Raw genomic sequence first — 22,414 nt, forward strand, 5'->3', positions numbered from 1 at the left:
ACTATACATCAGACAGACTCCATACTAGCTGATGTAAGTCATGTCGGCATTCCTTCTCTGTATTTTTTGGGGTGTTATGGTTTGATGTCCCGACCCCACTTTCCTACCCCCTAACCACTCCAAAGTGACCCTGGAGTTATTAATAGCCTCCTCCTGGAAGGGCTGACTGTATATAAGAGGGAGATTCGTCATGGCAGTTGTCATATCAGACAGACTCTCCAAGTCAACATACCACCTATACAGTATGTCAGAATTCAACAGTCTATCTTTCCTCCATATCCGTTTGGGTGTTTTGATGAAGTCCTGACCCAGTTGGACCCCCTGCTGCCCCGCCATGACCGTAGTGTTAATGAAAGGTCAGAACATGGGTTTATACAGGAGGGAGATTCGTCACGGCAACCGTCACATCAGGGCTGAAACCCAAAGGGCACCACATCCAGTTCACTGTGTCGGGAACAGGGTGTCATTTGGAACACCGCCTGGGTGCGCCCCGAGTAGTTCACTGTGTAGGGAACAGTGTGTCATTTGGAACACCGCCTGTGTGCGCCCCGAGTGGTGCAGTGGTCTAAGGCACTGGATCTCAGTGCTAGCGGTGTCACTACAGACACTGGTTTGATTCCAGGATGTATGGTGACTGGGAGTCCCACAGGGCGGTGCACAATGTAAATAAGAATTTGTTCTTAACTGACCTGCCTTGTTAAATAAAGGTTCCATAAAACACAGACAGAAACCCCGAGTCGAGTTGAGTCGACATACTTTCCTAACATCAATCCTCTTCCTAAGTGGCTATAGTTCCTGTACCTTACAGGAATTCCTGTGTTTGAGTTTTCACAGAGACAGAGGTGGTGAGGTCACTTCCTGCTTTGCTGTTTTATGTAGCCCGTGACAACACAACGCCACTCCCTCACCTCTTTATCCCGGTCTGTTTGGTTTAGGACACTCGTTTGAGTCAACGTCAGAGGACATAGTTGTATCTGTTCACGTAGCCCTCAACATGCTAGCCTGTCGTGTCAACTCCTATTTAAACATGCTAGCCTGTCGTGTCAACTCCTATTTAAACATGCTAGATTGTCGTGTCAACTCCTATTTAAACATGCTAGCCTGACGGTCTTAGATCGGTTTGGACTGTCGTGTCAATTCCTATTTAAACATGCTAGCCTGACGGTCCTAGATCTGTTAGGACTGTCGTGTCAACTCCTATTTAAACATGCTAGCCTGACGTGTCAACTCCTATTTAAACATGCTAGCCTGACGTGTCAACTCCTATTTAAACATGCTAGCCTGACGTGTCAACTCCTATTTAAACATGCTAGCCTGACGTGTCAACTTCTTTTTAAACATGTTAGCCTGACGGTCCTAGATCGGTTTGGACTGTCGTGTCAACTCCTATTCAGTCTCCGCAATCGTGGAAGCATTGCCTTTAAAAGGTGCATAGCCAACAAAGCGCGGTCAGATTGATTCCCGTCCCAAGATTGTTTGGGATTTATTTTATTTTAACCTTTAATTAACACGGCAAGTCAGTTAAGAACAAATTCTTATTTACAAAGACGGCGTACCGGGGCCAAACCGTAACCCGGACGATGCTGGGTCAATTGTGTGCCGCCCTATGATCTTACAGTATGTACACTCACAGAAAAAAGGGTTCCATAAGGGTTCTTCGGCTGTGCCCATAGGATAACCCTTTTTGGTTCCAGGTAGAACCCTTTTGGGTTCCAGGTAGAACCCTTTTGGGTTCCATGTACAACCCTCTGTGTAAAGGGGTTCTACATGGAACTCAAAGGGGTTCTACCTAGAACCAAAAATGGCTCTTCAAAAGGGTTCTGCTATGGGGACAGAAGAAGAACCCTTTTAAGTGCTACGGAGCTCTTTGCAACTCCACCACTGTTCTGTTCTGCGTGTTGACAGGTCGTCACTTGTTTCTGACTTCCTGTTCTTTACAGATTAACTTCCTGATCTTCATCCACATAATAAAGATCCTGGTGTCCAAACTGAGGGCTCACCAGATGAGATACTCCGACTACAAGTTCCGGTGAGCTCTCTTTCTTTCTTTCTTTCTTTCTTTCTTTCTTTCTTTCTTTCACAATGAAAACCCTTTCCTCTGTTTATAATATCATCAACCTAATCTCAGCTCTCTCTCTCTTCCTCTCTCTCTTTCTATCTCCCTCCCCTCTCTCTCCCTCCCCTCTCTCTCTCTTTCCCTCCCCTCTCCCCTTCTCTCTCTCTCCTCCCGTCTCCCCTCTCTCTCTCTTTCTCTCCCTCCATCCCTACGCTCTCCCTCCCCTCTCCCCTCTCTCTCTCCCACCCTCCCAACTCACCCTCCTCCTCTCCCTATCTATCTATCTATCTATCTCTCTCTCTGTCTCTCTCCCTCCCCTCGTCCTCCCCTCTCTCTCCCAGGTTGGCTAAGTCTACCCTAACCCTGATCCCTCTACTAGGGATACACTTGGTGGTGTTTGTCTTCGTGACGGATGAGTCCACCAAGGCCACCATCACCCTGCGTCTCACCAAACTCTTCATCGACCTCTTCTTCACCTCCTTCCAGGTCAGACACACACACACACACACACAGATGCACACACACAGATGCACACACACACACACACACACACACACACACACACACACACACACACACACACACACACACACACACACACACACACACACACACTTGGAATCATGGGGTTGCTTCTCAGCCAAGGGAGTGGGCTCACTCACAATTTTACCTAAGAACACAGCCATGAATAAAGAATGGTACCAACAGATCCTCCGAGAGCAACTTCTCCCAACCATCCAGGAACAGTTTGGTGACGAACAATGCCTTTTCCAGCATGATGGAGCACCTTGCCATAAGGCAAAGGTGATAACTAAGTGGCTCGGGGAACAAAACATCGATAACATCGACATGGCCATCGACATGGCCCATCGACATGGCCCAGAAGTTAATTGACATCATGCCAGGGTGGATTGCAGAGGTCTTGAAAAAGAAGGGTCAACACTGCAAATATTGACTCTTTGCATCAACTTCATGTAATTGTCAATAAAAGCCTTTGACACTTATGAAATGCTTCTAATTATACTTCAGTATTCCATAGTAACATCTGACAAAAAATATCTAAAGACACTGAAGCAGCAAACTTTGTGAAAATTAATATTTGTATCATTCTCAAAACTGTTGGCCACGACTGTGCAGCCCGAGACACAGAACACAGCTTTCCCTCCTCTGTTACATTGTGAAGGTAAATGTATTTGTGTGACGTTGACATACAGAGCCTGTCTGAAAGTAAGAAGGAGTCTGTTTTGTCTGGAGCCGTACTCAAGTCTCAGTCAGAGATCACACAGTAGAAGCCTGTTTGCAGTATGGAGTTGTGACAGTGACACTAACACCCCTCTACATCTGAGAGAGAGAGAGAGAGAGAGAGAGGGACTCAGTGAGAGAGACTGAGGGAGAGAGAGAGACACACAAACATTGAGAAACAGAGAGAAAATGAACAGTGACTCTAACAGTCCTGTACATCTGAGAAAGAGAGAGAGAGAGAGAGAGAGAGAGAGAGAGAGAGAGAGAGAGAGAGAGAGAGAGAGAGAGAGATGTCATCAGACCAGAGAATCCTTTTGGTGCCTTTGGGCAAACTTGAAGCGGGCTGTCATGTGCCTTTCACTGAGGAGTGGCTTCAGTCTGGCCACTCTAACGTAAAGGCCTGATTGGTGATGCTGCAAAGATGGTTTTCCTTCTAGAATGTTCTACCATCACCATAGAGGAGCTCTGCAGCTCTGTCAAAGTGACCATCAGGTTCTTGGTCACCTCCCTGACCAAGGCCCTTCTCCCCCAATTTCTCAGTTTGGTCGGGCGGCCTGCTCTAGGAAGAGTCTTGGCGGTTCCAAACTTCTTCCATTTAAGAATGATGGAGGCCACTGTGTTCTTGGGGACCTTCAATGCTGCAGACATTTTCTTGGTACCCTTCCCCAGATATGTAGAAACATCTCAAGGATGATCAATGGAAACAGGATGCACCTGAGCTCAATTTCTAGTCTCATAGCGAAAGGGTCTGAATACTTATGTAAATGTCATATTTCAGTTTCTTATTTTTTTGTTATTTGTAAACATTTCTAAAAAACGTTTTTGCTTTGTCATTATGGGGTATTGTGATGTCATTATGGGGTATTGTGATGTCATTATGGGGTATTGTGATGTCATTATGGGGTATTGTGATGCCATTATGGGGTATTGTGTGTAGATTGATGAGGATTTAAAAAAAATTAATTTAATCCATTTTAGAATAAGGCTGTAACGTAACAAAATGTGGAAAAAGTCAAGGGGTCTGAATACTTTCCGAATGCACTGAATGTGTCACATATGATAATGGTTGTGTGTGTTGACGCAGATCTTGGTGTTTCTACAGGGTCTGCTGGTAGCTATCTTATACTGCTTTGTCAACAAAGAGGTAAGACCTCTTCTCCTCCTCTTCTTCTCTTTCTCCCTCTTTCATACTTCTTTCATGGAGGATGTATCCTCTCTGTTCCTCTTCTCTTGTTCACTAAACTTGGTCTCATATTTAGCTGAACAACTCTCAATTTAACGTGAACATCACACATAAAATCACTCTCTCTCTCTCTCTCTCTCGCCCGCTCTCTCTCTCTCCCCCTTTCCTCTCTCTCTCACCCTCTCTCTTTCTCTCTCTCTCTCTCTCTCTCTCTCTCTCTCCCCCTTTCATCTCTCTCTCACCCTCTCTCTTTCTCTCTCTCTCTCTCTCTCTCTCTCTCGCCCGCTCTCTCTCTCTCGCCCTCTCTCTCAATTCAATTCAATTCAAGGGGCTTTATTGGCATGGGAAACATGTGTTAACATTGCCAAAACAAGTGAGGTAGATAATATACAAAAGTGAAATAAACAATAAAAATTAAGAGTAAACATTACACATACAGAAATTTCAAAACAATAAAGACATTACAAATGTCATATTATACATTATACAGTATACAGTGTTGTAACAATGTACAAATGGTTATCTCTCTCTCTTCTTCTCTCTCTCTCTCGCCCTCTCTCTCTCTCTTCTTCTTTATCTCTCTCTCTCTCTCTTTTTACCCTGTCTCTGTCTGTCTGTATTTCACTCTCTCTCTCTCTCTCACTTCCTCCACGCCCTTTTTCTCTCTCCCTCTTCCCCTCTACCCCCAAGGTCCAGTCAGAGATCCTGAAGAAGTGGAAGCGTTGGAAGCTGGGTCGTAACATCGAGGAGGAGTACCGCCACACCTATAGCCAGACGCCCCACCTCAACACTAAGAGCAGCAGCCTGCTGGGTCACGGGCACGCTCACGGGGGTCACGACCCCTCGCACCCCTCCTCAATGCTCCTCCACCCCCACCTCTCCGACATCACCACCTCCTCCCCTGCTCCCCCTGGCCAGGGGCCAGGCTGCTCCCCAGAGGAGAAGCACCTCCTGGTGGTGAGCTGTCAGAATGGCATGGGGCGGAGCAGGAAGAACACAGGGTCGTCCATGCAGTTTCCCTCCCTACCACGTGAGGGCACCATCAGCTGTAGTCACACACTGATAGAGGATCATATGGATGAAATCTGCTTGACGGACAGGGTGTCAGAGTGTTACGAGGCTCCTAGAGGAAATGCAGAGAGCCACCTCTGAGACTGGAGAGGATGGGGAAGATTAATAACGTAACACCCTGGTAACTACAGTAGAGACTGGAGAGGACGGGGAAGATTAATGACGTAACACCCTGGTAACTACAGTAGAGACTGGAGAAGACAGGGAAGATTAATGACGTAACACCCTGGTAACTACAGTAGAGACTGGAGAGGACGGGGAAGATTAATTACCTAACACCCTGGTAACTACAGTAGAGACTGGAGAGGACGGGGAAGATTAATGACGTAACACCCTGGTAACTACAGCAGAGACTGGAGAGGACGGGGAAGATTAATGACGTAACACCCTGGTAACTACTGCAGTGACTAGAGAGGACGGGGAAGATTAATGACGTAACACCCTGGTAACTACAGCAGAGACTGGAGAGGACGGGGAAGATTAATGACGTAACACCCTGGTAACTACAGCAGAGACTGGAAAGGACGGGGAAGATTAATGACGTAACACCCTGGTAACACTCTGGAGCTGGGCAGTGTGTTTCAGGAGAGGTGCGTTTCCCAATGGCCGTCACCCTGGACCTATGTTAATGAGCGAGATGGCCTTGACAGACCCAGGACAAGTGTGTGTCTCAATGTTCGTATCGTCACCCTGAAACAGTGTTAGTGGTAGAGAGAGACACCTACTCGACCCTCTCCAATCCACAGCCAAATTAGAGAAACATAGAACAAGCTAGACCTACCATGTTGGACCCCACTGACCCAGACCAGCCCACCCATGTTGTACACCTCTGACCCAGACCAGCCCTCCCATGTTGGACCCCTCTGACCCAGACCAGCCCTCCCATGTTGGACCCCTCTGACCCAGACCAGCCCTCCCATGTTGGACCCCTCTGACCCAGACCAGCCCTCCCATGTTGGACCCCTCTGACCCAGACCAGACCTCCCATGTTGGACCCCTCTGACCCAGACCAGCCCTCCCATGTTGGACCCCTCTGACCCAGACCAGACCTCCCATGTTGGACCCCTCTGACCCAGACCTCCCATGTTGGACCCCTCTGTCCCAGACCTCCCATGTTGGACCCCTCTGTCCCAGACCTCCCATGTTGGACCCCTGTTGCAGGACTCACTGTTGCAGGACTCACTGTTGCTGCAGGACTCACTGCTGCAGGACTCACTGTTGCAGGTCTCACTGTTGCAGGACTCACTGTTGCAGGACTCACTACTGCAGGACTCACTGTTGCAGGACCCACTGTTGCAGGACCCACTGTTGCAGGTCTCACTGCTGCTGCAGGACCCACTGTTGCAGGTCTCACTGTTGCAGGACTCACTGTTGCAGGACTCACTGTTGCAGGACTCACTGTTGCAGGACTCACTGTTGCAGGACTCACTGCTGGAGGACTCACTACTGCAGGACTCACTGTTGCAGGACTCACTGTTGCAGGACTCACTGTTGCAGGACTCACTGTTGCAGGACTCACTGTTGCAGGACTCACTGCTGCAGGACTCACTGTTGCAGGACTCACTGTTGCAGGACTCACTGTTGCAGGTCTCACTGCTGCTGCAGGACTCACAGTTGCAGGACTCACTACTGGAGGACTCACTGCTGGAGGACTCACTACTGCAGGACTCACTACTGGAGGACTCACTGCTGCAGGACTCACTGCTGCAGGACTCACTGTTGCAGGACTCACTGTTGCAGGACTCACTGTTGCAGGACTCACTGCTGCAGGACTCACAGTTGCAGGACTCACTACTGCAGGACTCACTGTTGCAGGACCCACTGTTGCAGGTCTCACTGCTGTTGCAGGACTCACTGTTGCAGGACTCACTGTTGCAGGACTCACTGCTGCAGGACTCACAGTTGCAGGACTCACTGTTGCAGGACTCACTACTGCAGGACTCACTGTTGCAGGACCCACTGTTGCAGGTCTCACTGCTGTTGCAGGACCCACTGTTGCAGGTCTCACTGCTGTTGCAGGACCCACTGTTGCAGGTCTCACTGCTGCTGCAGGACTCACTGTTGCAGGTCTCACTGCTGCTGCAGGACCCACTGTTGCAGGTCTCACTGCTGCTGCAGGACTCACTACTGCAGGACTCACAGTTGCAGGACTCACTGTTGCAGGACTCACTGTTGCATGTTCACAAAGCCAAAAAGGAGAAGAATAAAAACAGCTTTCAAAGCTAAATGTGTAAAATATTACCCAGAAACCTCAAGTTGCTAAATACAGGGTCTTAGCTTTAGCCTCTGGTATAGGTTGTTGTTGTTGTTATTATTATTGTTGTTGTTGTTGTTGTGTTAAATTGTGATGTGTTTTCTGGTACTGGAGACAGTACAGGAAGAATGAACTGGGCATTCAAACAACACCAACAAAAAAGCAGGCCACATGACTAACAGAAAAACAGATGAAATCATGATAGAACAAACAACACCAATACATGAATACATGTTCATAGCCTTCATAGTTCTTTGTAAAGCTTTTGATGAGATACCCCCTTGACCTTGCTGTCCATTCTGGTTGGATGACGAGAGAGAGAGAGAGAGAGAGAGAGAGAGAGAGAGGTGAGAGAGAGAGAGGTGAGAGAGGAGGGATGACAGAGGGGGGTGAGAGAGGCGGGGGTGAGAGAGGGGGAGAGAGAGAGAGGGGGGGGGGGAGAGAGAGGGGGTGAGAGAGAGCGGGGGAGAGTTAGAGAGAGAGAGGGGGAGAGAGAGAGAGGGGGAGAGAGAGAGGGGGGAGAGAGAGAGAGAGAGGAGAGAGAGAGAGAGGAGAGAGAGAGAGAGAGAGAGAGAGAGAGAGAGAGAGAGAGAGAGTGGGGGGGAGAGAGAGAGTGAGCGAGGGGGAAGGGAGAGAGAGAGAGTTGTAGATCAGTTCAACCTGAGTTTGTATAGGACCAGAGAGATAGGTAGCTTCCTTAATGGCACCCTATTCCCTATATAGTGCACCCTCTGACATGGCACCCTATTCCCTATATAGTGCTATTTGGGACTTGCCCAGAGGCAGCATTCCTGTAGAGCTAACCCCAGTGTAAGGTCACCACCGCTGGGTTCTACCCCCATAGTGGCCCCCTGACCTGAGGACCAGGACAGGACCATGAAAACCATGTATTTAAAGTATGGCAGCCATTTTAGCGACCCAATACATTGGGGATATTCACAGTGCTACGTCTATAATTAGAACAATATTGATTGACACAGATAACGAAGCTGACACAGATAACAGAGCTGACACAGATAATGGAGCTGACACAGATAATGGAGCTGACACAGATGACGGGGCTGACACAGATGACGGGGCTGACACAGATAACAGAGCTGACACAGATAACAGAGCTGACACAGATAATGGAGCTGACACAGATAACAGAGCTGACACAGATAATGGAGCTGACACAGATAATGGAGCTGACACAGATAACGGAGCTGACACAGATAACGGGGCTGACACAGATAACGGAGCTGACACAGATAATGGAGCTGACACAGATAACAGAGCTGACACAGATAACGGGGCTGACACAGATAACGGAGCTGACACAGATAACGGAGCAGGACACAGATAACGGAGCTGACACAGATAACGGAGCTGACACAGATAACGGAGCTGACACAGATAACGGGGCTGACACAGATAACGGAGCTGACACAGATAATGGAGCTGACACAGATAATGGAGCTGACACAGATAACGGGGCTGACACAGATAACGGGGCTGACACAGATAACGGGGCTGACACAGATAACGGATACAGCTAGTGATAATAATGTTCATGGTGATGTTGATAATGTTGATGACGGTGATGATGAAGATAATGATGAGGATGGTGGTGATGATGATGATGTTGATGATGGTGGTGGTGATGATGAAGATGATGAAGATAATGATGGTGACGATGAAGATGATGATGATGTTGATGATGGTGGCGATGATCTTGATGATGATAATAATGATGGTGACGATGAAGATGATGATGATGTTGATGATGGTGGCGATGATCTTGATGATGATAATAATGATGGTGCGATACTGTTGATTATCATCACATTCTACACATTAATGTAAAGCCACCAATTTCAGAATGTTATTATTTCTTCTTCTTCCCGAAAACAACAGAATGTTACAACCTGGAAAATCTGACTTCATATTCGACTTGTGAGTTGTCAGTGTTGTAAATGTGACAAGTGTGTTATTTTTTAGAAGATGGGATCAGAATGTAGAAGAAAAGACAGTGGTTTTCTTCATTCAGTCTGGCTACTATATATATTGTACATGTTAATAATGCAGGACTGGACTGGGTCTATCTAATGTTTTCATCATTAGACGCATCATTATTATTGTGTAGAAACCCCTGGTTTAGAGGGGCCAGCCCATCTGGCATTTACACCAAACCCCTGGTTTAGACAGGCCCACTGGGCTGAAGAGGGGCCAGCCCATCTGGCATTTACACCAAACCCCTGGTTTAGACAGGCCCACTGGGCTGAAGAGGGGCCAGCCCATCTGGCATTTACACCAAACCCCTGGTTTAGACAGGCCCACTGGGCTGAAGAGGGACCAGCCCATCTGGCATTTACACCAAACCCCTGGTTTAGACAGGCCCACTGGGCTTAAGAGGGGCCAGCCCATCTGGCATGTACACCAAACCCCTGGTTTAGACAGGCCCACTGGGCTGAAGAGGGGCCAGCCCATCTGGCATTTACACCAAACCCCTGGTTTAGACAGGCCCACTGGGCTGAAGAGGGGCCAGCCCATCTGGCATTTACACCAAACCCCTGGTTTAGACAGGCCCACTGGGCTGAAGAGGGGCCAGCCCATCTGGCATTTACACCAATGCACCAGCTCTCTCGGTTCAACTCGTCAAGAAAATGTGTTTTTTTGTCGTCGTGTTTAAACTAGTCTTTTTGCCGTGCATGTAAATGAATGTTACTATAATAATCTGTAATGGGTTTGAGCCAATCAGAGCTGCGTGTCACATGAGGTCACTGCGTTCAGTTACAGTATGTTTTCCCCTCCCCGCCTCCCCCTACTGAGAGAATGACCCTACTCTATGGGGATATAAGACCTATATCAAGGCCACACGCAGGGAGTACAGAGTAGACCTGGGTTCAAATATTATTTTATTTATTTCCGTATGCTTTAGGTTGTGCTTCATTGAGTTTGCCTGGCACGGTTGGACCAATGAAATGGTCTGACAATTGCAAACCCTGCCCATCTTGCACTCCAGACAGACTCAATGACAGTGGTCAAAGTGTTGGAAAGAAAACGAATACTATTTGAACGGTTTCAGGTCACCATGGTCACCACCTATTCAAACTACGGAGCCATTATATAATGAAGCGATAAGGAGGAGGTGTGGTATACGGCCATTATACCACAGCTACGGGCTGTTCTTAGTCACAACGCAGAGGCTGCTGAGGGGAGGACGGCTCATAATAATGTCTGGAACGGAGCGAATGGAACGGCTTTAAACCGTGTGTTTGATGTGTTTGAATCCATCCCACCTATTCCACTCCAGCCATTAACACAAGCCCGTCCTCCCAAATGAAGGCGCCGCCAACCTCCTGTGCTGGATACAGCCCTTAGCCGTGGTATATCGGCCATATACCACAAACTCCTGAGGTTCCTTATTTCTATTATAAACTGGTTACCAATGTAATTAGAGCAGTCAAAATAATTGTTTTGTCATACCCGTGGTATACGATCTGATATACCACGGCTCTCAGCCAATCAGCATTCAGGGCTCGAACCACCCAGTTTATAATATCAGTCTTAGTTCCAGATTCAGTAGCTCGAGTACTCTTCTATTCGTGAACAAACGCTGACTTATACATGACGGAAGTAAGGTGTCCATATTAGGAACACCTCAGTCTCAAGTCCTGATGAGGATGTCCTAATATGGACACCGTATGAAAAAAATAAAAAATCGAGTCTCAATTTTCTGAGGTGTGATGGGTATATCAACCAATCAGAAATAACCATGATCAAATCCTGTGACTGTGATGACAGGAGCACAAGAGTTCAAAAGATGGTTCTCATTTTACACAGCTGTTCTGGAACAGGACGTCTTGGTGAGAAAGGGGGGGTGGATTCTTCTTTTTTTACCAAACAATTGACAGGAATAACTCAACATGACTTTGTAAGGCTAATTGCACCATGTTAATTTATAATTGCTAAATATGTAAAACATGTTATGTTAATGACATTCAAATGATTTGTGTGTGTGTGTGATTTTTTAATGTGTGAGTGCATGCATGCCTTTGGGTGTGCATTGTGTGCGTGTGCGTGGATGTGCGTGTGCGTGTGTGTGTGTGTGTGTGTGTGTATGTGTGTGTGTGTGTGTGTGTGCGTGTGATTTTTTAATATGTGAGTGCATGCATGCCTTTGGATGTGCATTGTGTGCGTGTGCGTGGGTGTGCGTGTGCGTGTGTGTGTGTGTGTGTACTGGTAGATATGCCCTGGGTCCAGAGAGGTGGATGGAGCCCACAGAGTTACAGGAGGAATCATCCCCTGCTCTAAAACTTCCTCAGCTGATGTTGTGTTGCAACAGAGCAGTTCCATTGGCTGTTGTGTTGCAACAGAGCAATTCAAATCAAATCAAATCAAATCAAATTTTATTTGTCACATACACATGGTTAGCAGATGTTAATGCGAGTGTAGCGAAATGCTTGTGCTTCTAGTTCCGACAATGCAGTAATAACAAGTAATCTAACTAACAATTCCAAAACTACTGTCTTGTACACAGTGTAAGGGGATAAAGAATATGTACATAAGGATATATGAATGAGTGATGGTACAGAGCAGCATAGGCAAGATACAGTAGATGGTATCGAGTACAGTATGTACAAATGAGATGAGTATGTAAACAAAGTGGCATAGTTTAAAGTGGCTAGTGATACATGTATTACATAAGGATGCAGTCGATGATATAGAGTACAGTATATACGTATGCATATGAGATGAATAATGTAGGGTAAGTAACATTATATAAGGTAGCATTGTTTAAAGTGCTAGTGATATATTTACATTTCCCATCAATTCCCATTATTAAAGTGGCTGGAGTTGAGTCAGTGTCAGTGTGTTGGCAGCAGCCACTCAGTGTTAGTGGTGGCTGTTTAACAGTCTGATGGCCTTGAGATAGAAGCTGTTTTTCAGTCTCTCGGTCCCAGCTTTGATGCACCTGTACTGACCTCGCCTTCTGGATGATAGCGGGGTGAACAGGCAGTGGCTCGGGTGGTTGATGTCCTTGATGATCTTTATGGCCTTCCTGTGACATCGGGTGGTGTAGGTGTCCTGGAGGGCAGGTAGTTTGCCCCCGGTGATGCGTTGTGCAGACCTCACTACCCTCTGGAGAGCCTTACGGTTGAGGGCGGTGCAGTTGCCATACCAGGCGGTGATACAGCCCGCCAGGATGCTCTCGATTGTGCATCTGTAGAAGTTTGTGAGTGCTTTTGGTGACAAGCCGGATTTCTTTAGCCTCCTGAGGTTGAAGAGGCGCTGCTGCGCCTTCTTCACGATGCTGTCTGTGTGAGTGGACCAATTCAGTTTGTCTGTGATGTGTATGCCGAGGAACTTAAAACTTGCTACCCTCTCCACTAATGTTCCATCGATGTGGATAGGGGGGTGTTCCCTCTGCTGTTTCCTGAAGTCCACAATCATCTCCTTAGTTTTGTTGACGTTGAGTGTGAGGTTATTTTCCTGACACCACACTCCGAGGGCCCTCACCTCCTCCCTGTAGGCCGTCTCGTCGTTTTTGGTAATCAAGCCTACCACTGTTGTGTCGTCCGCAAACTTGATGATTGAGTTGGAGGCGTGCGTGGCCACGCAGTCGTGGGTGAACAGGGAGTACAGGAGAGGGCTCAGAACGCACCCTTGTGGGGCCCCAGTGTTGAGGATCAGCGGGGAGGAGATGTTGTTGCCTACCCTCACCACCTGGGGGCGGCCCGTCAGGAAGTCCAGTACCCAGTTGCACAGGGCGGGGTCGAGACCCAGGGTCTCGAGCTTGATGACGAGCTTGGAGGGTACTATGGTGTTGAATGCCGAGCTGTAGTCGATGAACAGCATTCTCACATAGGTATTCCTCTTGTCCAGATGGGTTAGGGCAGTGTGCAGTGTGGTTGAGATTGCATCGTCTGTGGACCTATTTGGGCGGTAAGCAAATTGGAGTGGGTCTAGGGTGTCAGGTAGGGTGGAGGTGATATGGTCCTTGACTAGTCTCTCAAAGCACTTCATGATGACGGATGTGAGTGCTACGGGGCGGTAGTCGTTTAGCTCAGTTACCTTAGCTTTCTTGGGAACAGGAACAATGGTGGCCCTCTTGAAGCATGTGGGAACAGCAGACTGGTATAGGGATTGATTGAATATGTCCGTAAACACACCGGCCAGCTGGTCTGCGCATGCTCTGAGGGCGCGGCTGGGGATGCCGTCTGGGCCTGCAGCCTTGCGAGGGTTAACACGTTTAAATGTCTTACTCACCTCGGCTGCAGTGAAGGAGAGACCGCATGTTTTGGTTGCAGGCCGTGTCAGTGGCACTGTATTGTCCTCAAAGCGGGCAAAAAAGTTATTTAGTCTGCCTGGGAGCAAGACATCCTGGTCTGTGACTGGGCTGGATTTCTTCCTGTAGTCCGTGATTGACTGTAGACCCTGCCACATGCCTCTTGTGTCTGAGCCGTTGAATTGAGATTCTACTTTGTCTCTGTACTGGCGCTTAGCTTGTTTGATAGCCTTGCGGAGGGAATAGCTGCACTGTTTGTATTCGGTCATGTTACCAGACACCTTGCCCTGATTAAAAGCAGTGGTTCGCGCTTTCAGTTTCACACGAATGCTGCCATCAATCCACGGTTTCTGGTTAGGGAATGTTTTAATCGTTGCTATGGGAACGACATCTTCAACGCACGTTCTAATGAACTCGCACACCGAATCAGCGTATTCGTCAATGTTGTTATCTGACGCAATACGAAACATCTCCCAGTCCACGTGATGGAAGCAGTCTTGGAGTGTGGAGTCAGCTTGGTCGGACCAGCGTTGGACAGACCTCAGCGTGGGAGCCTCTTGTTTTAGTTTCTGTCTGTAGGCAGGGATCAACAAAATGGAGTCGTGGTCAGCTTTTCCGAAAGGGGGGCGGGGCAGGGCCTTATAGGCGTCGCGGAAGTTAGAGTAACAATGATCCAAGGTCTTTCCTCCCCTGGTTGCGCAATCAATATGCTGATAAAATTTGGGGAGTCTTGTTTTCAGATTAGCCTTGTTAAAATCCCCAGCTACAATGAATGCAGCCTCCGGATAAATCGTTTCCAGTTTGCAGAGAGTTAAATAAAGTTTGTTCAGAGCCATCGATGTGTCTGCTTGGGGGGGGATATATACGGCTGTGATTATAATCGAAGAGAATTCTCTTGGTAGATAATGCGGTCTACATTTGATTGTGAGGAATTCTAAATCAGGTGAACAGAAGGATTTGAGTTCCTGTATGTTTCTTTCATCACACCATGTCACGTTGGCCATGAGGCATACGCCCCCGCCCCTCTTCTTACCAGAAAGATGTTTGTTTCTGTCAGCGCGATGAATGGAGAAACCCGTTGGCTGCACCGCTTCGGATAGAGTCTCTCCAGTGAGCCATGTTTCAGTGAAGCAAAGGACGTTACAGTCTCTGATGTCCCTCTGGAATGCTACCCTTGCTCGGATTTCATCAACCTTGTTGTCAAGAGACTGGACATTGGCAAGAAGAATGCTAGGGAGTGGTGCGCGCTGTGCCCGTCTCCGGAGTCTGACCAGAAGACCGCCTCGTTTCCCTCTCTTTCGGAGTCGTTTTTTTGGGTCGCTGCATAGGATCCACTCCGTTGTCCTGTTTGTAAGGCAGAACACAGGGTCCGCGTCGCGAAAAACATATTCTTGGTCGTACTGATGGTGAGTTGACGCTGATCTTCCATTGGCTGTTGTGTTGCAGCAGAGCAGTTCCATTGGCTGTTGTGTTGAAGCAGAGCAGTTCCATTGGCTGTTGTGTTGCAGCAGAGCAGTTCCATTGGCTGTTGTGTTGAAGCAGAGCAGTTCCATTGGCTGTTGTGTTGCAGCAGAGCAGTTACATTGGCTGTTGTGTTGCAGCAGAGCAGTTCCATTGGCTGTTGTGTTGCAGCAGAGCAATTCCATTGGCTGTTGTGTTGCAGCAGAGCAGTTATGTTGGCTGTTCTGTTGTAACAAAGTGTCCCATTGGTCGCAGTGTTGCAGCAGAGCTGTCCCATCGGCTGCTGTGTGTTTGACGGAGCTGTTCCGTTGACTGCAGGAACTGTGGCTTCACGAGATTTTCATTGAGTTAGTCTCATTGGCTACTGTGTTGAAATAGAGCATTCCCATTGGTTGCTGTTGTACATACCATAAACCAGCGTCATCTAGGATCCAGTAAAATTGGCTTCACAAAGTACATTGAGGTCAGCGGCTACATTACGCTCAGTCTGTTTCGTCCCCCTTTGCATGTAGATCACATACGGAGCCAGCACGCATGATGTCTCACATTTTACATTCTGGGAAAATGAAATGAAATAGAAAGACACTTATAAAGACAAAGAGCAGCAATTCTGTGTCTTCTCTTCCTCCACTGATGCTACTGCATATTACTGTAGAATCCCCAACATGATATAGAAACATCACTGTGGAATCCCCAACATGATATGGAAACATCACTGTAGAATCCCCAACATGATGTAGAAACATCACTGTAGAATCCCCAACATGATATAGAAACATCACTGTAGAATCCCCAACAGGATATAGAAACATCACTGTAGAATCCCCATGATATATAAACACCACTGTAGAATCCCCATGATATAGAAACATCACTGTAGAATCCCCAACAGGATATAGAAACATCCCTGTAGAATCCCCAACAGGATATAGAAACATCACTGTAGAATCCCCAACAGGATATAGAAACATCCCTGTAGAATCCCCAACATGATATAGAAACATCACTGTAGAATCCCCATGATATAGAAACATCACTGTAGAATCCCCAACATGATATAGAAACATCACTGTAGAATCCCCAACATGATATAGAAACATCACTGTAGAATCCCCAATATGATATAGAAACATCACTGTAGAATCCCCATGATATATAAACATCACTGTAGAATCTCCAACATGATATAGAAACATCACTGTAGAATCCCCAACATGATATATAAACATCACTGTAGAATCCCCAACATGATATAGAAACATCACTGTACAATCCCCAACATGATATATAAACATCACTGTAGAATCACCAACATGATATATAAACATCACTGTAGAATCCCCAACATGATATATAAACATCACTGTAGAATCACCAACATGATATAGAAACATCATTGTAGAATCCCCAACATGATATAGAAACATCACTGTAGAATCACCAACATGATATAGAAACATCATTGTAGAATCCCCAACATGATATATAAACATCACTGTAGAATCCCCAACATGATATATAAACATCCCTGTAGAATCCCCAACATCATATATAAACATCCCTGTAGAATCCCCAACATCATATATAAACATCACTGTAGAATCCCCAACATGCTATAGAAACATCACTGTAGAATCCCCAACATGATATAGAAACATCACTGTAGAATCCCCAACATGATATAGAAATATCACTGTAGAATCCCCAACATGATATATAAACATCACTGTAGAATCCCCAACAGGATGTAGAAACATCACTGTTGAATCCCCAACATGATATATAAACATCACTGTAGAATCCCCAACAGGATATGGAAACATCACTGTAGAATCCCCAACATGATGTAGAAACATCACTGTAGAATCCCCATGATATAGAAACATCACTGTAGAATCCCCAACATGATATATAAACATCACTGTAGAATCCCCAAGATGATATATAGACATCACTGTAGAATCCCCATGATATAGAAACATCACTGTAGAATCCCCAACATGATATAGAAACATCACTGTAGAATCCCCAACATGATATAGAAACATCACTGTAGAATCCCCGACATGATATAGAAACATCACTGTAGAATCCCCAACATGATATAGAAACATCACTGTAGAATCACCATGATATATAAACATCACTGTAGAATCCCCATGATATATAAACATCACTGTAGAATCCCCATGATATATAAACATCACTGTAGAATCCCCAACATGATATATAAACATCACTGTAGAATCACCATGATATATAAACATCACTGTAGAATCCCCAACATGATATATAAACATCACTGTAGAATCCCCATGATATATAAACATCACTGTAGAATCCCCAACATGATATAGAAACATCACTGTAGAATCACCATGATATATAAACATCACTGTAGAATCCCCATGATATATAAACATCACTGTAGAATCCCCATGATATATAAACATCACTGTAGAATCCCCAACATGATATATAAACATCACTGTAGAATCCCCAACATGATGTAGAAACATCACTGTTGAATCCCCAACATGATATATAAACATCACTGTAGAATCCCCAACAGGATATGGAAACATCACTGTAGAATCCCCATGATATATAAACATCACTGTAGAATCCCCAACATGATATAGAAACATCACTGTAGAATCCCCAACATGATATATAAACATCACTGTAGAATCCCCAACATGATATATAAACATCACTGTAGAATCCCCAACATGATATAGAAACATCCCTGTAGAATCCCCAACATGATATATAAACATCACTGTTGAATCCCCAACATGATATATAAACATCACTGTAGAATCCCCAACATGATATAGAAACATCACTGTAGAATCCCCAACATGATATAGAAACATCACTGTAGAATCCCCAACATGATATAGAAACATCACTGTAGAATCCCCAACATGATATAGAAACATCACTGTAGAATCCCCAACATGATATATAAACATCACTGTAGAATCCCCAACATGATATATATATATTTTTTAATTTTACCTTTATTTAACCTTTATTTAACCAGGCAAGTCAGTGAAGAACAAATTCTTATTTTCAATGATGGCCTAGGAACAGTGGGTTAACTGCCTGTTCAGGGGCAGAACAACAGATTTGTACCTTGTCAGCTCGGGGGTTTGAACTTGCAACCTTCCGGTTACTAGTCCAACGCTCTAACCACTAGGCTATAAACATCACTCTAGAATCCCCAACATGATATATAAACATCACTGTAGAATCCCCAACCTGATATAGAAGCTAGCTAGTCTGAAGCATCACCTACATGATGGGTCTTGTCCCAGGTGGCACCCTCTCCCCTACATAGTGCACTGCTTTTGACGAGGGCGATATAGGGAACAAGGTGCCATTTGGGATGCTTTAACGTTTATTAGATAATGGCAGATGTTTGTCTGACCTGGTTGGCCTCGAAGATCACAACCCTCCCAGGTGAGGAGAGACATCACAACCCTCCCAGGTGAGGAGAGACATCACAACCTTCCCAGGTGAGGAGAGACATCACAACCCTCACAGGTGAGGAGAGACATCACAACCCTCCCAGGTGAGGAGAGACATCACAACCCTCACAGGTGAGGAGAGACATCACAACCCTCCCAGGTGAGGAGAGACATCACAACCCTCCCAGGTGAGGAGAGACATCACAACCCTCCCAGGTGAGGAGAGGGTCATGTTTCCAGGTAAGGAGAGGGTCACGTTTCCAGGTGAGGAGAGGGTCATGTTCCCAGGTGAGGAGAGACATCACAACCCTCCAGGGTGAGGAGAGGGTAATGTTTCCAGTTGAGGAGAGGGTCATGTTTCCAGGTGAATAGACTATGTGGCTTTCAAAGCTAGTACACTGAAAAACACTTTACATTTATCCCAAATCGTACCCTATTCCCTTTGGTGTGCACTAATTTTGACCAGGACCCATAGGAAGTAGTGCACTACTTTTGACCAGGGCCCATAGGAAGTAGTGCAGTACTTTTGACCAGGACCCATAGGAAGTAGTGCACTACTTTTGACCAGGGCCCATAGGAAGTAGTGCAGTACTTTTGACCAGGGCCCATAGGAAGTAGTGCACTACTTTTGACCAGGGCCCATAGGAAGTAGTGCAGTACTTTTGACCAGGGCCGATATGAAGTAGTGCACTACTTTTGACCAGGGCCCATAGGAAGTAGTGCACTACTTTTGACCAGGGCCCATAGGAAGTAGTGCAGTACTTTTGACCAGGGCCCATAGGAAGTAGTGCACTACTTTTGACCAGGGCCCATAGGAAGTAGTGCACTACTTTTGACCAGGGCCCATAGGAAGTAGTGCAGTACTTTTGACCAGGGCCCATAGGAAGTAGTGCACTACTTTTGACCAGGGCCCATAGGAAGTAGTGCACTACTTTTGACCAGGGCCCATAGGAAGTAGTGCACTACTTTTGACCAGAGCCCATAGGAAGTAGTGCAGTACTTTTGACCAGGGCCCCATAGGAAGTAGTGCACTACTGTTGACCAGGGCCCATAGGAAGTAGTGCAGTACTTTTGACCAGGGCCCATAGGAAGTAGTGCACTACTTTTGACCAGGGCCCATAGGAAGTAGTGCACTACTTTTGACCAGAGCCCATAGGAAGTAGTGCAGTACTTTTGACCAGAGCCCATAGGAAGTAGTGCACTACTTTTGACCAGGGCCCCATATGAAGTAGTGCAGTACTTTTGACCAGGGTCCATAGGAAGTAGTGCAGTACTTTTGACCAGGGCCCATAGGAAGTAGTGCACTACTTTTGACCAGGGCCCATAGGAAGTAGTGCACTACTTTTGACCAGAGCCCATAGGAAGTAGTGCAGTACTTTTGACCAGAGCCCATAGGAAGTAGTGCACTACTTTTGACCAGGGCCCCATATGAAGTAGTGCAGTACTTTTGACCAGGGCCCATAGGAAGTAGCGTACTGTAAAGGGAAAAGTGTGCCATTTGGGATGCTCCCAGAATAGGCTACACTCTCTCTGTAGACATGTATCCAAATGTCATGTTTATTTAAAAGTCTGTGTTAGTGAGGAGAACAGAGCCAGAGCCAGTCAGTGTGCGAACAGTTAACACTATGTGTGGTACTATGTGTGGTACTATGTGTGGTACATAGTGTGGTACTATGTGTGGTACTATGTGTGGTACTATGTGTGGTACTATGTGTGGTACTATGTGTGGTACTATGTGTGGTACTATGTGTGGTACATAGTGTGGTACTATGTGTGGTACTATGTGTGGTACTATGTGTGGTACTATGTGTGGTACTATGTGTGGTACTATGTGTGGTACTATGTGTGGTACTATGTGTGGTACATAGTGTGGTACATAGTATGAGTAAATCCCATGTTGATTATGCAGATTGTTGCATTCTCTATTGTTAGAGAATAATATAATTATTCCAGGACTTGAATATTACAGCACTAATGGATGTGTATGTTGGTCCCATAATTGTTTGGCGTTAGACACAGTAGCATGGTGGTTCCAGGTTTCCGTGGAAAATCTGTTTCTGGGGGTTCTTTATTTCTTTTTTTTTGGGGGGGTGGGGGGGGGGGCTTGTACTCACCGTGTTTTCTGAAGACAGGGTTGATGGTTAACTAGGCCAGCTAGTTCCTCTATATTCTGATGACAGGGTTGATGGTTAACTGGGCCAGCTAGTTCCTCTATATTCTGAAGACAGGGTTGATGGTTTACTGGGCTAGCTAGTTCCTCTATATTCTGATGACAGGGTTGATGGTTAACTGGGCCAGCTAGTTCCTCTATATTCTGGTGACAGGGTTGATGGTTAACTGGGCCAGCTAGTTCCTCTATATTCTGAAGACAGGGTTGATGGTTAACTGGGCCAGCTGGTTCCTCTATATTCTGAAGACAGGGTTGATGGTTAACTGGGCCAGCTAGTTCCTCTATATTCTGAAGACAGGGTTGATGGTTTATTGGGCCAGCTAGTTCCTCTATATTCTGAAGACAGGGTTGATGGTTAACTGGGCCAGCTAGTTCCTCTATATTCTGAAGACAGGGTTGATGGTTAACTGGGCCAGCTAGTTCCTCTATAATCTGATGACAGGGTTGATGGTTTATTGGGCCAGCTAGTTCCTCTATATTCTGATGACAGGGTTGATGGTTTATTGGGCCAGCTAGTTCCTCTATATTCTGAAGACAGGGTTGATGGTTAATTGGGACAGCTAGTTCCTCTGTATTCTGAAGACAGGGTTGATGGTTAACTGGGCCAGCTAGTTCCTCTATATTCTGTAGACAGGGTTGATGGTTAACTGGGCCAGCTAGTTCCTCTATAATCTGATGACAGGGTTGATGGTTTATTGGGCCAGCTAGTTCCTCTATATTCTGAAGACAGGGTTGATGGTTAACTGGGCCAGCTAGTTCCTCTATATTCTGAAGACAGGGTTGATGGTTAACTGGGCCAGCTAGTTCCTCTATATTCTGTAGTCAGGGTTGATGGTTAACTGGGCCAGCTAACTCCTCTATATTCTGAAGACAGGGTTGATGGTTAACTGGTCCAGCTAGGTCCTCTGTATTCTGAAGACAGGGTTGATGGTTAACTGGTCCAGCTAGGTCCTCTGTATTCTGAAGACAGGGTTGATGGTTAACTGGTCCAGCTAGGTCCTCTGTATTCTGAAGACAGAGTTGATGGTTTATTGGTCCAGCTAGTTCCTCTGTATTCTGTAGACAGGGTTAATGGTTCGGGTTACTCCCCTCTCTGAATCTGAGCAGTTCTGTCTCAATGTATTATTGGTTTCATATTATTCACCATAATTTGCAAATAAATTCATAAAAAATCCTACAATGTGATTTTATGGATTTTTTCCCCCTCATTTTGTCTGTCATAGTTGAAGT

At 46.1% G+C, this 22,414-nt stretch overlaps 2 protein-coding genes across 4 annotated transcripts in view; one reads left to right on the forward strand and one right to left on the reverse strand.

Annotated features, from left to right (window-relative positions):
* LOC139422663 (glucagon receptor-like) overlaps window positions 1-6,303 on the forward strand; it is a 100,380-nt gene extending 94,077 nt beyond the window's left edge. For all 3 annotated transcript variants that reach the window (XM_071173837.1, XM_071173839.1, XM_071173838.1), the window contains exons 11-14: window positions 1,941-2,029; window positions 2,398-2,542; window positions 4,401-4,442; window positions 5,172-6,303. In XM_071173837.1, coding sequence (XP_071029938.1) covers window positions 1,941-2,029; window positions 2,398-2,542; window positions 4,401-4,442; window positions 5,172-5,633 — 738 coding nt within the window. In that variant the 3' untranslated portion in view covers window positions 5,634-6,303. The remainder of the gene's footprint in view (window positions 1-1,940; window positions 2,030-2,397; window positions 2,543-4,400; window positions 4,443-5,171) is intronic.
* Window positions 1-22,414, reverse strand: part of LOC139422664 (methyl-CpG-binding domain protein 2-like) — a 272,964-nt gene that overhangs the window by 210,585 nt on the left and 39,965 nt on the right. The window lies entirely within an intron of this gene.

This window comes from Oncorhynchus clarkii, chromosome 12 (assembly GCF_045791955.1).
Source record: "Oncorhynchus clarkii lewisi isolate Uvic-CL-2024 chromosome 12, UVic_Ocla_1.0, whole genome shotgun sequence".
NCBI classification, from domain to species: Eukaryota; Metazoa; Chordata; class Actinopteri; order Salmoniformes; family Salmonidae; genus Oncorhynchus; species Oncorhynchus clarkii.